This window comes from Gadus macrocephalus, chromosome 4, assembly GCF_031168955.1.
Source record: "Gadus macrocephalus chromosome 4, ASM3116895v1".
In the NCBI taxonomy this organism is placed as follows: domain Eukaryota; kingdom Metazoa; phylum Chordata; class Actinopteri; order Gadiformes; family Gadidae; genus Gadus; species Gadus macrocephalus.
In genome coordinates, this window is record NC_082385.1 from 9,851,224 (window position 1) to 9,873,383 (window position 22,160).

The window sequence follows — 22,160 nt, forward strand, 5'->3', positions numbered from 1 at the left end:
CTGTCCCGACAGCATTACATTTTTTTTACTTTTTTTACAAATGGACTTATTGTAAGTCGCTTTGGATGAAAGCGGCTGCTAAAAGCCCTAAATGTAAATGTAAAGTTGAAAAAATTGGCAGCTGAAAAAGCTGAAAAGAGCTGTGAAATACATGCAGGGAGGGAGTTTAATGAAACTCTTTGAAAATTGTTCCTGACATTTTTTGCCATGGCCAATAACGTGTGAAAAATTAATCTTCACTTAGTCAGAGCAATTCTAATCCTGTTAACTCCCACTGAGTGAAACTCAACGTACAGCGACTGGGGGTCCGGACAACAGCTAATGCCTTAGCAAGGCACATGGAAATAACTAAAGCCATATGTGACACATATGGCTAGTTAGCCTGTCCCTCACATTGCCTTTGAGCATTAATTCCGGATTTAGTTAAATTTTTACCTTCCATTTAAGGTCAAATTACTTAGACTCCATCAAGGGAGTGTGTGTAGATGTTATACACATTTGTCTAATTTGAGAGTGATTTGTGTGTTTTATCTGCTTTTATTTATATTTTGTTGTGTTACTCATGAAATGTCACATTTCAGAGTATACTTTTGTAAAGCTTGTGAGAAATTATCAATAATGTACACTGTTTAAATTGGATTCTTTCCTCTCATACTTTAAGTGTTGAAAGTTAGATTAAGACAAACGACACAGCATCAGCTTGGCGATGAATGGCAGCTTTTAAAACATGATTAGCATCTGGAAGCGGTGCATTGGCCTGTCGTTTTTGACAGTTCGCTACATAGCGAGAACAGGTGCAAGAAGCTAGCCTTCTAGCATAGCAGCTGCTTTATTGAGTGTCAAGAGTGTCAGTGTGTGACAGAGAGGGAGAGGAGGACAAACTGATAGCAACTGTCTCACGCTCTAAACATATTGATGCTGAAAGAGTAGGGCGGTTTTTATACCATTCCCATTAATGCCACTTATTGCGATTGGGATTAATCATAACATTTACACATCGTGGTTAAATGTCCACTGGAAAGTAGCTGAAATCAAGATAATGGAGAACAAGTGTTGTTATTAGCGATGGCTCAGGTATCCCATAAAATAAGGCCTGATTGAATATTATTGCCTGCAATACGGGAAAATAAGGTTGAAAATATGTGTGCTAAAAAGTCACAGCAATTTAATAGGACAAAATACAGCAAGTTGTAAGTTATAGACCCTGAATCTGGATAAAATGCAAATCTGCACAAATAACTGATAAGATTAGTGATTTTGGCGGTAGACAGTAAACACGGCCACGGCGAACGCAACACCTCACCACCCAACCCTCTGAGAGCCAAACTCACTGTCAGTCTGAGTTCAAGCGAATCACTTAACCTTTTCACAAGTTTCCTTCCATTCTGTACCCCGGCTGTATGCTTTCCATTTAACAAAACAAAACAAAAGCTTGACAGGAGGAAGAGCGGCAGCCAAGTCTCTAATCCCACAGCGGTTCATATTTTAACATAATGTTTCACTTTATATATATATCTTCTTTTTTTTTGACACAGTAAAAGCCCCTTTCTCCAAAGACAAAAGGCTTATTAAATCCAACCTACTCCTCACATTCCCTCTGAAACCATCCCCACAATTACTTAAACAACATCCAGGCCTTTCCCTCCGGGCTGTGAAAGCTTAGTGTTCTCCAGAAATGTACGACGCACTGAAAGCGCCACCATCGGCAGCGAGTGTGCTTCGTGGACAATTATGGTGGAGTATGATTGGTCTACTGGGGAACTGCCACAGGTAAGGACAGACACACGATGCTCAGGAGTTCTGAAGCATTACTTGGATTCTTATTATCCATATAATAGGGATTAGCAGTATAAATCAATGCCAATTTCATGGTTTTTCGGGTCGTCTCCTTAAGCCTACGGTAACATATATAGAAAATACATAGAAACCAGCTGAGATTGAAAGGAAAAGCCAGTCTTATATCGCTTGCCTTTTTGGTACTTGTCGTCTATGACCTCTGAGGATTTGAAGTCTAAAACCCTTTGAGGTTATCTAACCCTACACTGACTGATAGCAGTCAAAGGTGAGGTGTTATTGGGATTGAAGATGCTGTAGTATTTGAAAGGTGTAAAGACAGAGCAGAACAGGGCAAGTTTTTGAAACTAAACAAAGAGAAAATCCCCTCTTGCCAAGTTTGTAAAAGTTTCTCTGCCGTTGAAGTGTTGCATTTCACACAGCTGCGATTTGCAGGCAAGATGGATTCCCTCAGCCAATCAGGGATGAGCTGCATTGATTGGTAGAAATAAGCAGGGTATTCAATAAAAAATCCAGATCACCTCATACATGGGCAAGAGAAGGCAACGCAAACAAATATGTTCACAGTGTACTTCCCTAATAGCTGATGCATGGCTTTGGGATTTGTAACCAATTCCACTCCAATTATAACTCTTAAATCTTACCTAGAGCGCGTTTAAAGTAGCAACACATAGAGGTATTCCTCAGGAAGACGCAAGGCGCAGCCCTTTAGGCTGTGGGCGCAGACGACTCTCAACAGGAACACCATGTGAAAGAAGAATTGCATTAATAAAGACGACTCCAACACATAAGCACAGCAGAAAACCATCTTTGTGTTGTGAGCCGTGAGCCAGAAATCACCCCCGGCATAATTTCTGCAACAATAAACTATGCAAGGTAAAACGGTTCTGCAGATTTATATTTTCTAAACACTTTGTTGCAGGCAGGATTATTATTGCAGTAGTGACTAACGGTATGCAAACTGCATTCTTCTATTGAGTCTCCCTTACCAACCATATTTAACAATTCCCAGCTGATCTCAGACATTTAGCCTCTGAAATATGAAGAAGACCATCACTGTGCTTCCTTATCGCAGACAACACACCTCAGAGACGCACATAAACGAGACACAATAACCACATACGTCTTGTTTCCGTTCAGACAGGAGCTTCCTGAGAGGATTGTGTATGTGTGTGTGTCTCCTAACTCACGTTGCTGTCACACACACTCACAGCAGCAAACTCACACTGCAAAAAGCCAGGAGTCTGGCTTATTTGTCAGGTAATCTGGCTTCTGTATTATGGAGGCTTTCAGCCTTATAACTCACTCCTGGGCAGAAGACTCATTTACATACGGCCTGGGACTTCACTGACACACCCTGTCTTCACAGGCTGTCTTACAGTGGGACCTCATCTTTATTGTTGATGGGCTATATTAACCTGGGCTAAAACCCCTCTCCCATGCATTCCCACTGGCCAACCATGCAAACCAGTCACGTAGACTTTCATCATAACGAGTGGGCATTGATTACCAGGCAAAGGGGTGTGCATCTGGGGCCAAGGTTGGCCTGCCTGCTCCCCCCCCCTTTCCCCCCCAAAAAAGTTTGATTGGTGATTAAAAGTTAAAGTTGTTGTGAGGTATACACAATATATCACCACTCTGCAAAGGCATTAACAAACTGTTTCCTTCCAGTCTCAGTGTCGATGTCCAGCTCAAAATATAGCTAATATCGGTTATTATCTCTATTATAGATAATTCATGTTCTGAATTGCATTTCATATCTTTTTGAGATGATCTTTTAAAACACAGACCGAAGTTAAACAGAATGTAAAACACTTGCGTGGTAAATTCAAGTTCAAACTTTATTGACAATTTGCAGTACAAAGGAGCTCCGACTTTCATTCTGGAAACAGAAGGTAGAAGGCCACACACTGGAGCTGAGGAACAATATAAAGTCCTAACTAAAACTGTTAAAAAGGTGGAGGAGGAAGAATTAACAAAACAAACTAACCCTTCACAGAAGGATGAGATGCAGGCCTCTGGCAGCCATGGGGCTCTGTTGTGAAGTCATAACACTTTTTCTGGTTTGACAACTTCTGGCCCTGGACAGGTGTGTGAGTGTTTGACTGTAGGTCAGGAACACATGATCCATCTTTAGTTACTTACTGAACGATACACACAACCCAGTGTCCCAACAATTATTTGTTGCGGCCTCAAAAAAAAAAAAGGCTAGGGAGAGAAATTGATATGGTTTGCCGGTGACAGTCGGTTGCATCATGCTGATTGGCTGGGGGGAATTGTTACCCCAGATGTCATCATGATGAAGGGGTTCCTATTGGAGGCTGGTCGTTCGAACCCCCTCCCTCTTCAGGTAGTGGGCTGGAAGGTTTTCGAGGCAGCAAGCATCGCACGCACTTTGGCCATCAGATCCTGAAAGACAAAAAAGAAAAGAAAATGTAATAATCTTTTGCTAACATTTATAAAGAAAAGAAAAATTCAAAGAATAAAAAATACTTTTAAAAATAAGGAAAAACAATTCACTCCATATATTCAGCAAATATTTCAAGACTTAAAAGGGACTGCCATTGAAACAAGACTAGTTTTATCTTCTCCCGTATATTCTGGTTTCGTGGCTGACTATTTTAACAGCCCATTCACCGCCCATCCTTATGATGACAGTCAGTGAAAGCCCTGCAGGGGACGGCTGTACCACCCCACATTGCTCTGTCCATCCCTCTGAACGCCTCCCTTTAATAGCCCCCATACAGCACGCGTAAAGAGGAGCCGGCCGCAAAGCAGTTGCTGAAACGAGGGCCGTAAAACAGCACCTATCGACCTTCTTGACACAACGCTCGTTACAGGAAAACTGATTCAAAATGATGGGCGAGATGTAAATATCGTTCACTGCGGGCCATGTCTCATCCCACGTCCCAGCTGAGTCTCCCTGTTACCACCCCCTCCCCCTGTTAAAGCTAGGGCAGGCAATTTAGAGAAACAGCCAGAGCAAGCTTGATTTTGAAAGTATTCAACCCAAAGTAATTCCATTCCTACGCTAGCTTTATCATAGTGGCTCGTACTAATGTTAACATCGACTGGGATTCGATATGACCCCGTGAATGGGGTTGAGAACCATGACCGACTGGAGAAGATTGTCGTCTGGTGGTTTCCAACCCGTTACTGGTTGGTGGCCTTATTTCTTCATCGGCAAATTACTGCGGTTTTAACTTTTCACATTATTATGCATAAGCTTCCCCACACGTGGTTTTAACACAATCAGCGTCCGGCTCTCATATCAATGTCCCAGTGAAGTTCATTATTCACTTTTTAACCTTGCTTATCAGAAATAGAAATGTTTGTTGCTACTGCAATTAGGATTGTTCTCTGCCTAGCTTGTAGGTCACTTTCGATTAAAGTGTCTGCTAAATGACCAAATGTAATGTAAATGTAGTTTTCCTGGGGCAACTAATCATTAGGCACCCTATTTGTATGTAAGGGACATTCATCCATCAACATTTGTCAAAATCTACAATGCTCTGAAATATCCATCGCTCGTTAGCCACCGACCTCCCACGACCCCAAACACATGTCACCCCGAGTGGGGCCCCCGACCCACATGTTGGAAAACACAGGTCGATCTGTCCTAATCACCTCCCTACCCCCTCTCTAGAGACACGGCTCTCTGGAAAGAGATGAAGCACAGGAACACTTGAAAACACCTTGTGTGCGGCAGCCGCGCACAAGAACAGGCCGCACCGACGACAAGGACACCAGATTGGTTTTCTGCACCAAACTAAAAAAGCGGAGGGTTGTGTTGTGTACAATGCACACAAACAGAGACATCGCCGCAATGATGCAATTTCAAACTGGCTAGACGCTGACCCCACCGGAGCTGGCGAAGCCGTATATTGTTCTCCATCTATGGTTTTATTAAAGAAAGTAGGGCACACTGCTCGGCTCGTACAGCATCATCGATCCAGGCTAGATGCTAAAGTGAATCATTGGTCGAATCAAAAGAAACTTTTAAGCAATGTCCTTCCCAAATAAAGTTACTAATGAAAGATAGGACACAATGATATACGGCAAGGTGGAATACTAATTAGAATAAGAGATGCCATTTTCTTAAAATGATGGCATAAAAACTAAGTAGAGCACATGGTGAGAACATCACCACTAGTAATAATAACAAATATTTTAAGGAAACAGAAAAATAAACTATGACAAGCTGAAAGGAGAGCCCACGAGATGATGACTGACCAGGCCGGAGACACAAAGACAGAGGGGGGGGGGAGAGAGACAGAGAGATATAGACAAACATAAGGAGAGAGACAGAGACATAAAGCTATAAAACTCATCTCAGATAAAGAAAACAAAATGTGACATAAGCGAGTGTGTGTGTGTGTGTGCTTGGGGTGTGTGTGTGTGCTTGGGGTGTGTGTGTTTGTGTGTGCGGGGGATTGGGGTATGTGTGGCGACGGTGAATGAAAGAAAATGGCAGGAAAGTTCTGGGCCTGGACTCTGGAAATGTAATTAGAGGGCAGACAGGGAAGAGAGAGAGGACCAAGGCTGGAATTAGTGGAGAAGTGCTCGCATATGAATACAGATTAGGGCGAGAGTGTGTGTGTGTGTGTGTGGTACATCAATGCGAGCTTGAATAGAGGAAGAAAAGAGACACAAGTTTGAAGAAACACACACACACACACACAGTGACTGTAGAACACTGTGGTTTATGAGCAACACCACACAAGGAAACGGACGCACACCTCTATTAATAGACAGACCGCGCAAGCTTAAAGAAATACTAAACACAGAGAGAGAGAGACAGAGACAGAGACAGAGAGACAGAGACAGAGAGACAGAGACAGAGAGACAGAGACAGAGACAGAGAGAGAGAGAGAGAGAGAGAGAGAGAGCAGCCAGGCCTGAGACAAAGTGACAGAAAGTAGGAGAGTCGAAGGGACAGAAGTGCCAGAGAGAGGCGGTCAGATTATCTAACTGGCTCTCTCCATGCAGCTTCTACCTGCTCGGCTGGCTGCTATAAAGTTAGGCTGGCCAGCGTGTCCACGGCTGGATTAAGAGCTCTTAGGCTGGGGAGAATCTGAATTCGTTAAGCCTCGGTTTGCAGCCTTGGAACCTCTCAGTGTTCAACAGAAACACATCCTTTCTCAATCCCACTGGATCCACGCATTAGAGCAAGGGTGCCAACAGCATGGCTGCAGACTTCAGGGATCTGGCCCAGAGGTCACACTCTAAATAGATAAGAACCTTTACTTTTTAGACACATTTCTTCGAACTAGAACAAAAATGCAGTTCAGCAAATCAGCACAGAGCGGTGATGATTATCAATATTCCAATTACACCTGTTGCTCTTTTATTTATTTCTTCGATAATCGATTATAGTTACACACATAACCAAGAATGATAATCATCTATAATACATCATTTTATAATAATAATTTTAAGTCCATGACAGAATAACAAAGAAAGACACTGGTGTGACAAACACACAAATAAATAAATAAATAAACAAGCATCCAATTTAAGGCTTTCAGATGTGCTCTATTAGACCCGTCAGACATCCAGTTGACCTGTGTGAATCCGGCATGCTAATTAGCATCGGCGCTGTCAGAACTCCTCCACGGGAACGCACAAAGTTGGGCAGACAATGCTCTCCGACAGACAGCGCAGCCTCGCTCTGTGCGGCCCAAGCCGTTTCACAAGCTTGGCAACGGGGAAACAAACTTGATAAAAAAAAGACGAGAAGGGGAAGACGTTGATTAAACTCCTAATTAGCACGAGACAAATGCCAAAGAGGCGGCCGAGTGTGAGGCCCCCAGGCTGGTGGAGCGAAGGCGGTGCGTGGAGCCAGCGGCCGGCTTTATGAGCCGGGACCCCCCCCCCCAACGACCCGTACAAACACCTATTAACGCTCAGCTAACCAACACAGTGGCGCTCTGATCACACGGCGCGATGGCGAGCCGAGCAAGGCGGAGAGCTGCTGATGAGGAGCTTGATGTGGCCACGCCTGGGCGCCTCCGCTGTTAACGGCAACCAGAACGGCCTCTCCGTTTGGATGAGGAAAGTACGACGTCAAACAGGTCAGGCATTTACTCTCACAGGGTCAGGATGACCAAGTTGTTGTACAAGGCTCTGGATGGGGTTTTACACGTTCTCTTTGTGTAAAGAATGGTCAGAGAATACTATGCATAAGCACTGACAAAGTACAACAAAGTACAAAAATTGTTGAAATGACCACTGTGACCACTATCAAGCCGTTTTGGATTCATATGTATGCGTACACAGACATTGTGGATGGGGTTACATATATATATATATATACATATACACACACAGTGCACACATATATACATACACACACACACACACACACACACACACACACACACACACACACACACACACACACACACACACACACACACACACACACACACACACACACACACACACACACACACACACACACACACACACACACACACACACACACATATATATATATATATACACACACACACACACACACACACACACACATACATACATACATACATACATACATACATACATACATACATACATACATACATACATACATACATACATATATACACATATATACATATATATACACATATATACATATATACACATATAATATATATACATATATATACACATATATACATATATACACATATATACACATATATACACATCTATAATATATATATACATACACATATATACACACACACACACACACATATATATATATTTTTTGTGTATTTGTATATATATGCGAGTGGGTTTGTGTGTATAATCCATATATATTGGAACCACTAATCCCACTGCTCTACACCAGTACTCAGTCCCTTCCACACACCCCAGCCTCAGTGACCGGAGCTCCAGCCTGGAACTCCACCAAAGCGGGGCTGAAAGAGCCTGGGGTTGTTCACTCAGGCCCTGCAATACCTGCCCTTCATCACAGACAAACGGCTCCCTCTATTCTGGTGCCTGTGGCTCCCCATTCAGCCCTCAAAACCAGAACATTAGTGTGGAGTGGAAGATAGGAATAGTGTAGACCCCGATCACATCGTTCAAGCCGGAAACAAAACAAGACGACAGGGAGTTTGCTTTGAGCTTCCAGTGCATTGCTTATAGGTTCATAGTCTTTCCCTGACATGGCCGTGGGCACAGAGCGCTATAGACTATGGTGTTACTAAGTCCTCAAACCGTCGGGGTGCTGCCATAGAGCGTAAAGTACATCTAGTTTTCCATAGTTTCTTTGAATGACTCCGTCTCGCCATGAGCCATTATTCTGGATCCTGTGGTGTGAGAGCTATCGCTGTGTTAAGTGTTGCAATGGAACGCAGAGACGCCACCCGCTGTAAGACGATGCTAATGAATGCATAAACACGTTGCTAAACAATCAGTGTATACCGGCATCAACACCCCGCGCAGACACAAAATATGCTGTTTGAGTGAGTGTTCAACACTGGAGCCTCGGAATCAGCATAAAGGCAGCGTGTCCTCGACCTGCTCTGCATCAACAATGACCTCGCCGCCTCTTATCAGGAGGGGATGAAAGGGCTGGACATGATAAAGACAGAACACCGATATATCCAGGATGCAGATAAAGAGGGCCACAAACGCACGCATTAGGAACGGGATACAGATCAAGTGCGACGGAAGGAGGTATCATTGAAGTGAGGGCAGAATTTGAGGCTGCATGATTAAGACAAGAAATTCTTATGGGATTATTTGGCCCTATGTTGTGCTGACGATTATTCATTGTGATTAACAGACGATTGATTTTCTATCTACCACGCCCGCCTACTGTGAACGAAAAACTAGATGAAAGCAAATGCTGAGATGCAACGTTTCTTTTATTTTAACATGAGTACCCACAGAATATGCTGTATTGATGTTTTTTTTTCGAATTTGTAACGTTTATCAATTAATTGTGACGTTTTGCTCGGATGAAACAGAGATGGAGATCTTTGGGCATTGGGAATTCAAAAGGGGTAGTGTGAGGCTGGCTCCACCCCAACACTGCCAAAGCCCGGGCGAACACACAAACCCCTGCGGTGAAGTGGAGTACTGTGGGGGCGGTGGGAACATTGGCTCCGAACTGAGGGGAGAACGGATTGAACACAACACTGGGGATGGGAGGGTAGGAGGGGGGGAGAGAGGTGCTTCAGATTGCAAAAAGAGAAGAGAAGTTTGGGAGAGGGATCCCCAAGCAAAACAAATGTGGTTCCACCACAGAAATGAATGTGTGTTTGTGTATGTTTGTGTTAGGGTGTGATACGTTCTTGAGCGTACGGGCCTCTGTCTATGCGTATGCATTCATCATTTATTGTATTTTTATTTAACCTATATTAAACCGATGAGATTTAACATCTCAATAACAAGCGAGACCGGGCCAAGGAAGCAGCAGAATTCCATCAAATACCGTACGTGCAGGTGTGTGTGTGCGTGTGTGTGCACACGGGGGAATATAGCATGTAAGCATTGGAGTGGTGGTGCAGTGTCATCATGCATAGCAGCCACGCTGGGTAGCTCTGGCTGTTGGGTCGCAGCGCCACGGTCAAACGGCAATCAGGCAAGATATTGAGGAGATGGAAAATCAAGTGCAAATACCTGAGTGATTTTGGCCTGAACGGAGGACACTATGGACGAAGACACAGCACTCTCTTTCTCCTGAGACGCAGCCCTGGGGTGGGGGGACGAGAGACACAGGGAACGAGTTGCGTTAGCTTTGTGCAGAATTCATGGTTTCTGCTGAGTGATGCAGAACCCGTTCCAGATGGAGAGAGAGGGGGCTTGCATCAGATAGGAGGCAGAGAGAGAGAGAGAGAGAGAGAGAGAGAGAGAGAGAGAGAGAGAGAGAGAGAGAGGAGAGAGAGAGAGAGAGAGAGAGAGAGAGAGAGAGAGAGAGAGAGAGAGAGGAGAGAGAGGAGAGAGAGAGAGAGAGAGAGAGAGAGAGAGAGAGAGAGAGAGAGAGAGAGAGAGAGAGAGAGAGAGAGAGAGAGAGAGAGAGAGAGAGAGAGAGAGTTAGGGTTGAGAGATCAGGGATGGGCATTTGAAGGCATAACAATATTCGAATATTCGATTATTATTTTTTGAGTAACAGGTTAACCGAACTACAAAAAAAAAGGAAAAAAAGTGTAGCACACTCATAATGTAGCCTGAAGTTCTTCCGTGATCTGGCCTTAACTAAGTAAGGAATAATCACCGAGAGGCCGGGCAATAAACAGTTTGATATGCCCGGTTCGTCTCGGGCGGTAAGCCGTCCACGAGCCGGGCATATCAAACTGTTTATTGCCCTGCCTTCAGGTGATTATTCAGTTTATTCTACTTCGCGCCGGCCAACATAATAAAACAATTCATATACTTTAATAATTAGCCTTTTTCTTATTCGTATTGCATGCTTATTAAATGTATGCTCTGTTTAATTTCATCTCCCTCGAAAAGTAGTTCCCTTTAGAACTACGGTGAATAACGTTAGCTCAACTGTAGGTAACGCGTTTCTATAGCAACCACACAAGGCTGGATCTGATCTCACTAGTTTAACAACGTAGTTGTTACATTCGTATCAAGTCAGCTTTAATGACGATCGATCAAACATGCACTCCTTGGTTTATTTTTACAACGGACCTCATGTTGGAAATGTATGTGATAGAAAACGATACAAGCGGCGTATTGATCTACTGTGCTCAGTCAGTAGCAAGTAGAACCGACAAGTCAGCGGGCAATATGCCGGATTAATGCACCCCTCCCAGCCAATCAGAATCAAGCATTCTTAAATGAAGTAGAATAACTATTCCATCTTTAAGTCAAATAAATAAGGAAATCAAATCCAATTTGTTCAATTTATCTATTATTATTTAAAAGGAAAAGAACACTCAAAATCAGTATGCTGAATCTAAACGAGTTGAAACAAAACCATCAGTTTTGACAAGAATATGAATTGAACAGTATTGCATACTTAAGGCACAAACTGAAATTATATTAAAGTACATTTAATGCACAAACTGAATAGATTCAAGTAACTGAAGCACAACAGCAAAAAGAATAAGTACTGGTGGGCTGGGATATCAACTGAACTCAACTTGCAGCGCAATGGTTGCCTCGCATTATGCATGATGCGCATATAACAGAATATCAACAAAAATATATCATGTGTAAGACGGAAATACAGTATGTCTAAAACATTTCCAGTTAACATAACACATAAGCGCACCTACTGCATCACTCATTCTTGTTTAAAAAAATGAGCATATCTACGTGCTCGGGGGATAGGCGGGTGCAGAGGCGATTTACAATCAAGCCCGCCGTGGAAAAGACTCTCTCCACTGGAACGGAGGTTGCCGGTATAGCCAAGTATTCCAAGTATTAAATTGCATTAGTATGCACGTTTAATGAACAATATGTAATTAATATAGCTAATGAATCTATTTAATTAACTTTAGGCAAAAAAAATAAAAGCTGCTACAGCTAAAGTCGAAGACCCACGTCAGTTGGAATAATCGAATATTCAAATAACCGTGCCCATCCCTAGGAGAGATGGTAGGACAAGAGTCTGGATATTGTCCTCTGGCTGTTGCTAAATATCTTTAAAGAGTAGCATTTAGCAGAGAAACAACAGCCTCATCCACTGCCCAAACATATCTACCATTTTTAATTTCAGTGTTTAAATATAATTTTATATTAGCCTGGCTGTTGCGAAATAAACTATAATGTCTTATAATGTTGTCTTATATGGCAAAGGGAAAGATGTAAACTACCCACACTTTGAAACGCAATGTGATTGGTTGACGGGTGCGTACCTTGATTGGCCCAGGCTGGAGGCGGGGCTAGCCGAGGGTGAGTGAGCTGCGGGGGGTGAGAATGAGGGGGAGAAGGCGGAGCTTGCGCTCTGAGGCACAGCTCCCGAGGACCGAAGAGAGGACTTTCTCTTCTCGGGAGGGGACCTAGGACAAGACATCACCACTGTTTATATACATTTTACAAAACACGTTCATAAGTACATTGTAACAAAATAGATATCCTTGACATTCATATAGACAGAGTTGATACACCAGAGTATCTTGGTCCTAGTTAATCAGTATGAGATTCCAGCCAGCGCATATCAAGTTTAGATCTAAGTGATATTCCCCATGGAGAAGATCCTTTTATGGCTGCAACTTAGAATTGACCTATATGAATAATTATATTTTTTCCCCCGTCGACTAAATCCGAGCCAGCAGAGCTGAAAGTGAATAATGTGCTTGTTTTGTCTGATCAGCGGCCAGGAGAAACACCTCTCATGCTGTGATCAGCAAATGATCGGTGGCTTTACAATGTCAAACGCCACGCATTACTACACCCTAAGATGCAATGAATATTAAATCAGTGCTTTGTTCTGATCCAAGGTCAACACACTTTGGCCAGGATCGGATTCATAGCTGCAATCGGTGCAGCCACATAAGTTGGCGTGATGACATCATCGCTGCGGTGACATCATCAGCACCGTGACATCACCGGCGTGGTGAACTCGTCAGCGCGGTGACATCACCGGCGCGACGACGTCATCAGCACAGTGACATCACCGTCCTGGTGGTCAGCATCGGCCCTTTGGCGGTACGATGACATCACCGATTCGATGACGGCGACATCACGGGCCGTGGGTCCCGTCGTGGGCGTGCTGGGGCCCCGGGAGCGGTACCTGGATCTGGCCGGGCCCCTGCGGTGCTGCTGGTGGTGGTGGTGGTGGTGGTGGTGGTGGTGCTCCCTCTCCCTCTCCTCGTGTCTCCTCTCCGCCGAGGGGGCCCTGCGGTCCCTTCTGCCCGGCGACCGGGACCTGCCGCCACACACAGACGTTGACTAAATAACATGATCACATCACAGCCGCCCGCCCAGTCACTCATCCAACACCCACGCTCGGTTGAGTGAACGCGCACATTAATCAGACTACAACACAGGGGACACGCTGTTTACGAAAAATTCACTTTCTGCAGTATACTTTCTTTACATTTACATTTAGGGCCTTTAGCGGACGCTATTATCCAAAGCGACTTGCAAAAGTACATTTGCCAGAAGAAATAGAAACAACAATATATCGCTCTCGGGTGGATGTGCTTAGAAACAGGTGACAAGCCCTTACAATTTCGAGGTTAACTCATTCCCTGTGTGCAACAAAGAAAGCTAAGCTAAGATGCTAAGAACTATTTCGGTGTGTGCCAGGAAGTACAACATGCAATGAGGTCGTCCATCAAGTGTCAGGACATACAATAAGTGCGTAAGCGGGATGTATTTAGGGGAGTAAGGGAGGAGGAGGGGTGGTGGGAGGCGAGGAGGGAGGCTATGCAGAGTCCAAGTGAACTCTGAGCAGGTATTTGATGGGAGGTGAAGCGGATTTTAAGCCAGATATGCCAAATCGGTTGAAATATTGTTTGACCAAGCCAACAATCTAGCACAGAACCGAACAGCTACACTGTAAAGGGAACTAAAATATAGATGCCATTACCACAACAAAATTAAGCTTCATCATAGAGCCTATTTTCCCCTCATACATTATGCACAATAATCTTCTTTTATTATATAAGGCTTCTTGTAATAACACAAACGTGGTTCTTTATGTAATAAATCACTCTGAATAACGGTGACATGAGAGCTAGGCGAACACTAATGCAGTTTGAAAGTGAAACCAGGTCATCAGGACTCCTCCTGAACCGAGGTATCACACAGACCATTGGCATTGAAATGGGGATTTTGAGTATTTCGTCAATGTCTCATGTTTCTAACCCTGGATATTAATTCTGGGGGTTCCATGTCTGGCATGAAGTGATTTCCTGGGCCGCATTTGGGTGTTCTCGCCCGAGGATGCCTACAGGTACACTGCATACACAGGGGATCCAACTGAATACCTATGGGAAGCAAGTCAAACACGTGACTGGAATACCCCCCCCCACTACTATAGAGCTGGAGCTGCTACCATAGAGACCTGCATTCCACCTTAGGGCTTCATTGTCTCCCTCTCCTCCCTGAACTCTTTCCCTCAGAGCCAAGCTTCGTTCCTCCAAACTTCATCCGACTCGCACTCCCACCACACCCACCGTGGTGAAGACAATTCGTCGGGTTTGGGTCCCACCTAGTGTACGACTAAATTGCAGAGAGCTGCTAAGCTTGGGGGAAGTTCTTTGGAGAATACGAGGGGGTCCGCCTCGCTATCTGACTGATGGCGGCATAGTTTTCCATTGACTGCACACCCTTGGTTGGGTGATGACCGAAAGGACGAGATCGCGGGTACAAGCGGCCGAGATGAGTTTTCTCAGAAGGGTGGCTGGCGTCTCCCTTAGGGATAGGGTGAGAAGCTCAGCCATCCGTGAGGAACTCGGATTAGAGCCGCTGCTCCTTTACTTAGAAAGGAGTCAGCTGAGGTGGTTCGGGCATCTGGCAAGGATGCCCACTGGGCGCCTCCCTTGGGAGGTGTTTCAGGCACGTCCAGTGGGGAGGAGACCTCGGGGAAGACCCAGGACTAGGTGGAGAGATTATATCTCAATGATGGCCTGGGAACGCCTCGGGATCCCCCCGTCAGAGCTGGTCAATGTGGCCCGGGAAAGGGAATCCTGGGCCCCCCGGCTTGAGCTGCTCCCCCCGCGACCCGACCCCGGATAAGCGGATGACGATGAGGATGAGGATGCACACCCTTGCTGAAGAGACTGTCCCGTGCGTTTTGACAGCTTCGACCACCCCCCCCCCTCCTATGAAACCTTTGCCTGAATTTTTTAAGCCCCAGGCCTTTATTCCCCCTCTGAGAACACTTTAATTTCTTTATAAGAGTTCATGACCTTTTCCTTGTCATACGAAGATCTAAAGTGGAAATCAAACTTTGATCCGGCTGCATCGCATGCAGAGATCCGTTTGAACGCTCACGAAGCAATCACACACTCGTTCGCCGTGCCCCAGTTGTTTCAGTTGTTTACGATGGAGATCATCCCGCCGATTTTAAGCACGGCCACGCCCGCATTTGCATTTCAAACGGAGACATTAAACAAGAGAACGACGCGGCCCGGCACGCTGCCAACCCACTTAATCCCTTTCTGATTGGCCTCCCTCTGTGCGTTAAGAAGAAAATAAAAGCTCGATGTAAAAATGTTCTCATGGAAATGAATGGCCTTGGGACACGATGGCAGCCATATGCACAGAGGAAAGCTAATGAGGTTTATTAAAAAGGACCTTTGCGTGCCATTTATTGTGGTACAATGTTCACAGAGATTTAAATATGAACAGAATGAATCAAGAGTCTAAAGATGGAGCGGTCACAAGAACATTTGGGCTGTTTTTTAACCCTGGTTCGGTTTGATTCCAAATAATCTGAACGTTTTAATTTAACTCTTCTACTTTTAGGAACTATGTCATATAACGTTTGAACCCATAATTGATAGAAATGTATTTTAGAGTGAATTATTCCATTAAAAAAGGTACAATATGTAATTTCAGTTAAATCAATAAATGATTGATCTACTGGATTACTGTTTTCACGCGTTTCACAGAAATGAGGGGGCTAAGGGGATAACACGCCATTCCCATGCAACCATACCAAATCGAACATAGCACTTCCTCGATCAAAACTAGCTATTTCTCGTTTGAAATTCATTGTAAAATATTTGTATGTGTTTAATGTTACACATTGGGGATGGGCTGATGGTCGTTTCTATCGAATGTCGACGATAGATGGATCACATCGTCGATCGTCTCAAGTTGTTGATGGAAAAGCTTTTTTTTTTTTTTTATTATTCTTATTTTTTGCCGGAAAAACAGCGCTGTGGTGTGCTGTTTTTACAATTACCATCATAGTGTTGATCAGCAGAGAAATAGTCTGCCAAAGACGTTGACGTCTTTTAGCAACCGGACACGCTGGGGTTGATAATTTACCAGACTACTTGCGGAGTGCCAAGAAAGACGTGAATCAGGCCAAAATCCACTTCCCTTGACAGCGGTCTAGTTCGGTGTGCATAAAAGCACAGACGGACCAATTGCAAACTACTACAGCTGCTGATGCCATCTCTCTAAGTTAAAAAGTAGCCGTACCCACCCCAAACCAATCGGAATAAGTGTACACGTGTCGATTAAGCAGACTACACCACCTCTTCTATTCCGCATGGAATTCTATTCCGATCAGTGTCCAAAACTGTGATTCAGAAAAAATTATAAAAGCTATAGAAAGTTTAGATATTATTGAAGATACAGGTGTGTAGATTTGTTCAATGGTTTGAACAAAGGTAAACAGGGGAAAAATGAATTAGCTACGATGTGTTGAATTGTCAGAGGTTGACCAGACGGCTTCAATGAAACCAACTGAAAGTAGTAGAAAGGAGTACCCGTAGTTGCATCTGGCGTTACATGAAACAGTGATATTTACAACCCCCGCCCACCCGCATCAGATCGACTATTGACGATCGCTAGGGGGCGCAATCGGACGATGGAAGCTTGTAGACGATCGCCCAACCCTATTACACATCATACCTTTACGTATCTTAAGTCGCATAGTGTGGAAACAGGATTTACAATCAAACGTCATGTTAACAGAAGGACACAGAACTGACGTACACGTCACTAGGTGTTGTGGGACGATGAGCAGATACAGAATGTGCTGAATTAAACCCACAAACCCAACACTGTCTTCAACATCATTCAGCATAAACTGGAGGAGAAGGGATTTATGTTCACAACAGACGGGTGCCTGCCGAGTAAAAGGTACAAATGCTTGCAGCTTTTTTTCCTTTGTACACCCCTCAGAATTAATGCAATTCTTATTTGGTCGAAGCCAACAGACTAAGCTTGTGAAAGTGGCAGAAATTCCAAATAAGGTTCAGCATTTACAAAGTAACATCGATTTACCATCGACTGCATAATTTGATGAATGTCACACGAGAAGGGTGATAATAAGTTTTACAACGGATCAGATTCAGATACCATCCGGCTGGACAATAGTCCAAGTTATTAATTTCGAATTACAATTATTGTGTCAGTCTGAGAGAATGGCGATGAAATTGAAAGACACACACACACACACACACACACACACACACACACACACACGATTTGTAGCTTTATAAGATAAGGTCTGCTATGTTTGGTTGAAGATGAAGGGTTTGAGGGTTTGTATTTCCAGACCAATTGTGTTTTAGTCGGGAACCTCTCGGTTTATTTTCAATTTCCAAGCGGCTTTATCAACGGACGCACCCCAAAATGCCTCTAGACATAGTTGAACGGGCCAATAACTAATCAGAGCAATGCAATATGTTGCGTAGGGCCGGGCTCAAATTTTATTGATAGCGGATTCAACAAACTGTTCCACATAAGCAGCCATCTCGAGATGGCTGAGCTAATTAAACATCAGCTGGCATATTTGTCTGATTGCCAGTTGCTAATTATCAGCGCAACGGTTTGGCATATTGAAGTGTGTGTATGTGAATAGAATGTAAACATTGCAACAGCTACTTTCTCTGGTTGGGAGTCAGCTGTTTTGGGAAAACAAAGTCTCCCAGGACTCTCTGCGGATTATTGATATTTAAGGTGCTTGGGAGGGACGTGAAGAGATGCTACAGAGAGATGACACACACAGAGAGAGAGAGAGAGCGAGAGAGCGAGAGAGATTTGCAGGGGGATACATAAGGACTGATCATTGCTGCTAATGAGCAGCAAAAACCACTCCTTGGATATTCCATTCGTTGCCTGGCAGAAGCAAAAACAAAATAGATTTAAAGGAGAACACATACACAAACACAAAATCTCCATTAGACAGTTCGTCAGACAGGTATGACACTGAAGATGCAACGCAACAGGAACCAATTAAATAGCTCTAAATGAGGAACCATTACGTTTTCTAAAGGCGCTCCATAATCTGTCCTATTAAATCGAAGGCTTTGGTTCGCAGACAATAAGTAACACGTTAACGATCGTCAAACTGACATCCTCAAGCAGGCCAAGCTACAGGGGAGGCCAGAGGGCCCAAGTAATATGAACTGATGCACACGCACACACCCAATAACAAATTGGCTTGCTTTTCAAGGAGAAGACAATTCAACATTTGCAAAATATGGGGTGGAAATGATGTTGCTTAAGAGTCTGGACGTTTATTAACTACATATAACCCTTCAAATAGAGCAAACAGTTAAGAAATCGAGTCCTATCTGCAGTGATAAACTCTAAACCGTTTATTTATTTACAGGGCTGGTAAAATGCCCAGTAAATGGCTGATGAACTGATGAACTGAACTGATTGGGGATTCATTTCCAAAGGACGGGCAAGAAATTCAAAGTGGTTCGGGATTCTCCATTCCGAGTCGGCATTTGTATGGAACCATTTAAATTGTGAGGTTAATGCTTTTTTGCCATAATCAAGATCATCAGTTGCCAGTCAATTATCAGTGAGAATGTCGAGTTCAAATGTAATACGACTAAAGAGTTAGAATTGAAGTGTGTGTGTTGTGGCCGTGAGCCTACCTGGACCTCCTGGTTCTCCTGTAGGCGCTGGGGAGGGCGTGTCTGGTCTTCGACCTTGACCTGGACCTCTTCTTGTGCTTCTTCTTCTTCTTGTCCTTGTCCCGCCCTTTGCTGCGCTCCGGCTCCGCCCCCCTGGAGGTGGTGTGGGAGCGGGAGTGGGAGTGAGAGTGGGCCGAGGAGGAGGTGGCGGCGGTGGTGGTGGTCCCCTCCCTGGATCTGTGGGCCCCCTGGTGCTCCACGGGGGCCCTTTGGTCCTGGAGGTACGCAGGAGCCACAGAGGAGGAGGAGGAAGAGGAGGTGGGGGCGGGCGGGGGGCACGCCATGACCGAGAGCTGCGGTTTGACCTGGAGAGGACAGGAGGAACCAATCAGGAGCGAGCGTGGGAGAGAGAGAAAACATACTGCAACCCCCGAGATGATGGTGATAGCAGAGTGAGAGCCACCTTGAGGACTTTGGATGGTGCGAGTTGAAGCCCGACAAAAGCAGGGAAAAACAATAGAGAAAAACAACAACTCCTCGACTGATGGAACCAATCAGAGCCCATCTTTCTCACAACAAGGACAGCGCCTCCAATTCCCAGCTGTGTGGACGTCTGCAGGAAGTCAATATCTGGAGGGCTGCCTCAACTGATGCTGCTGGCCTCTATCTCTGCTGTGTTAAGGTGCCTGGGCTGTGAGGTGGTTTTGAAGAAGGATCTGGACACAGACCTCTAAGAAATGTCTAAGTCCTTGGCTTTCAATAGGCCCACCAGTCCGGTTTCGTTGCTTGCATTAGGTCATCTCAAACTAAAAGGAAAGAAAGTGAAACTTTTTTCTTTTTTTCTAAGATGAAATGGCACTACTACGAGATAGTCTATAAGAATTTATAGATTTATAGATTCTTTTTTTTCTAGATTTTAGTATCTCTTTTCCTAAGCTGAAATGGCACTACTACTAGAGAGTGTATAAGAATAGGTATATATACCGGTATATATATATATACATATATATTATTTTTTTGGTCCTCATTTTTTTCTACATGTTCGAATCAAGCGAATAAGTAAAGGTTCTGCAGAACAAAAGACAGTCCTAGAGACACAGCACAGGGGTTTGGGGGCCACGGTTCCGGGGATGAGCCCCGGAGCACTTCTGGTAATCACCCCAGTGTGCCTCCTTTAAAGTGGCCCTTTGTCGGCCAGCAGCTGGGAACACATGAGAGGGGGGCCGCGCCTTAATCTCTCTGGTGTGGAGGATCGTGGCCGAGCGTGGCTACCCCCTCCCCGCTGCCCAGCCCCCGGAGCCCCGAGTGTCCTTAGTACAAAGCTCTGCACCCCTAGAGGGCCAGGTACACGGCTTTGTGTGGCTCTGAAAGGAGCCACGTTCGGTTATACCGTACAACAACATAGCTGTCTACGAAGATCTTCTTCAGTCATCGTCAGCCAATAAACAAATGCCTTATTTTGAACTCTGCTTGCAGAGGCCTGGAGACACTCATGAACAGGGCATCACGTGGTCAGTGTTGTGTCTAGGCTTTCACTTTCACTTTGGAGCGCACTTGATCACAGAAAGGATTCTATGTCATTGTCGACTGTCTTTCATTTGGCCAGGTTGTGTCTGGTTGTGTCTGGTTGAGATGAGGCCTTATTTTCCAAGATGTGACAGTGGGGAGGGCTTTAATGCAGGTTAATGTGGTTCAGCACAGTGTGCCTGGAATGGCTCTTTTTTTAGACATTAACATATTCACAGTACGAACGTAGGCGTGTGTGCGTGACCGCAAAAGTGGTTCCACTCAGCAGAAAGTTACTGAAGGAACGTAACTAATAAAAAGCCATTTTTCAAAGCAAGACTGCGGCTCACTTTTCACCCATTTCATTCCTTCTACAGATTCCTTCATCAACCTCTCTCTCTCTTTTGACCTGGGTTGAGACGAACGAGATGAAAGAGCGCAAGAGAGCGAGAACAAGAGAGCGCGAGAGAGAGAGAGAGAGAGAGCGGGGACGATGAGGATGATCAAAGGGTAGTCAGATCAAGAACGGCTAGCATCAACATAGATCTGCCTTTAGAGCACATTTTCAGATGGTAAGAATAAGTGAAACCTGTTCTCCTACTACAACTACTTAAACACATAACAACATGTGTTGAAATGACGTTTATCATCATCACATTGAGGTTATGGGTCAATAATCACCAGACTTCACAAATCTGCACTTAATTGTTTTGTAGTAGTAGTTAAATACAGTATAGTTGAGTAGCTAACACTTAATAATCCATCACACAAACACACACTCAGTACAGATGCTCCTTCTAACTGGTTGCTCTGTATAGTAGGGACCAGAGACAGATAGTTTTTTTTATATATGCAAAAAACAGACTTTTGGAAAATAAGGATTTGAAAAGACCCAGATGTGGTCATGCTTTGTATTGTATGTGAAAAAATGGGGAGAAAATACATAAAATAACAATTCTACATCACTTTCCTACTCTGGCTGTCTCCACTATTATTATTAAAAGCCTCTCTTCTGGTCTGAAAATAGGCCCACAACGCTGTCGTCTTTAGACCCTGGTGCCCACACAGCCATCCCAGTCCCTCAGCGAACAAAAGGTTTATGTGAACACCTATAGCACATAGCCCTCCATGAATACCAGCTGCATAGGAGCCGCTATTTTGCAGATCTTGCTTTTTGTGATCCACAAAAGGGTACCGTAGCTTTGGGGGGGGGACACCCCAGTTAAAACCAGATGCCCCTGCTCCATGCTGTTATGGAAGTCTCTGCATGAGCTGCAGTTCTCCCGGAGCTCCAGCAGCCTGCGACCTGCCCTCAATCGAACCGTAGTTGTTTTAATCATTTAATGAGAACTCACTCAGGGAACGAGTGGAGTTCAAGGGTATAAC

The 22,160-nt window shown here is 44.4% G+C and overlaps 1 protein-coding gene across 3 annotated transcripts in view; it reads right to left on the reverse strand.

Moving 5' to 3' along the window:
- Window positions 1-3,617: 3,617 nt before the first annotated feature.
- sfswap (splicing factor SWAP) overlaps window positions 3,618-22,160 on the reverse strand; it is a 73,396-nt gene continuing 54,853 nt past the window's right edge. For all 3 annotated transcript variants that reach the window (XM_060050081.1, XM_060050080.1, XM_060050082.1), the window contains exons 15-19: window positions 19,290-19,633; window positions 13,505-13,639; window positions 12,627-12,770; window positions 10,438-10,510; window positions 3,618-4,203 (exon numbers count right to left, since the gene is read on the reverse strand). In XM_060050081.1, the coding sequence (XP_059906064.1) occupies window positions 4,141-4,203; window positions 10,438-10,510; window positions 12,627-12,770; window positions 13,505-13,639; window positions 19,290-19,633 (759 nt within the window). In that variant the 3' untranslated portion in view covers window positions 3,618-4,140. The remainder of the gene's footprint in view (window positions 4,204-10,437; window positions 10,511-12,626; window positions 12,771-13,504; window positions 13,640-19,289; window positions 19,634-22,160) is intronic.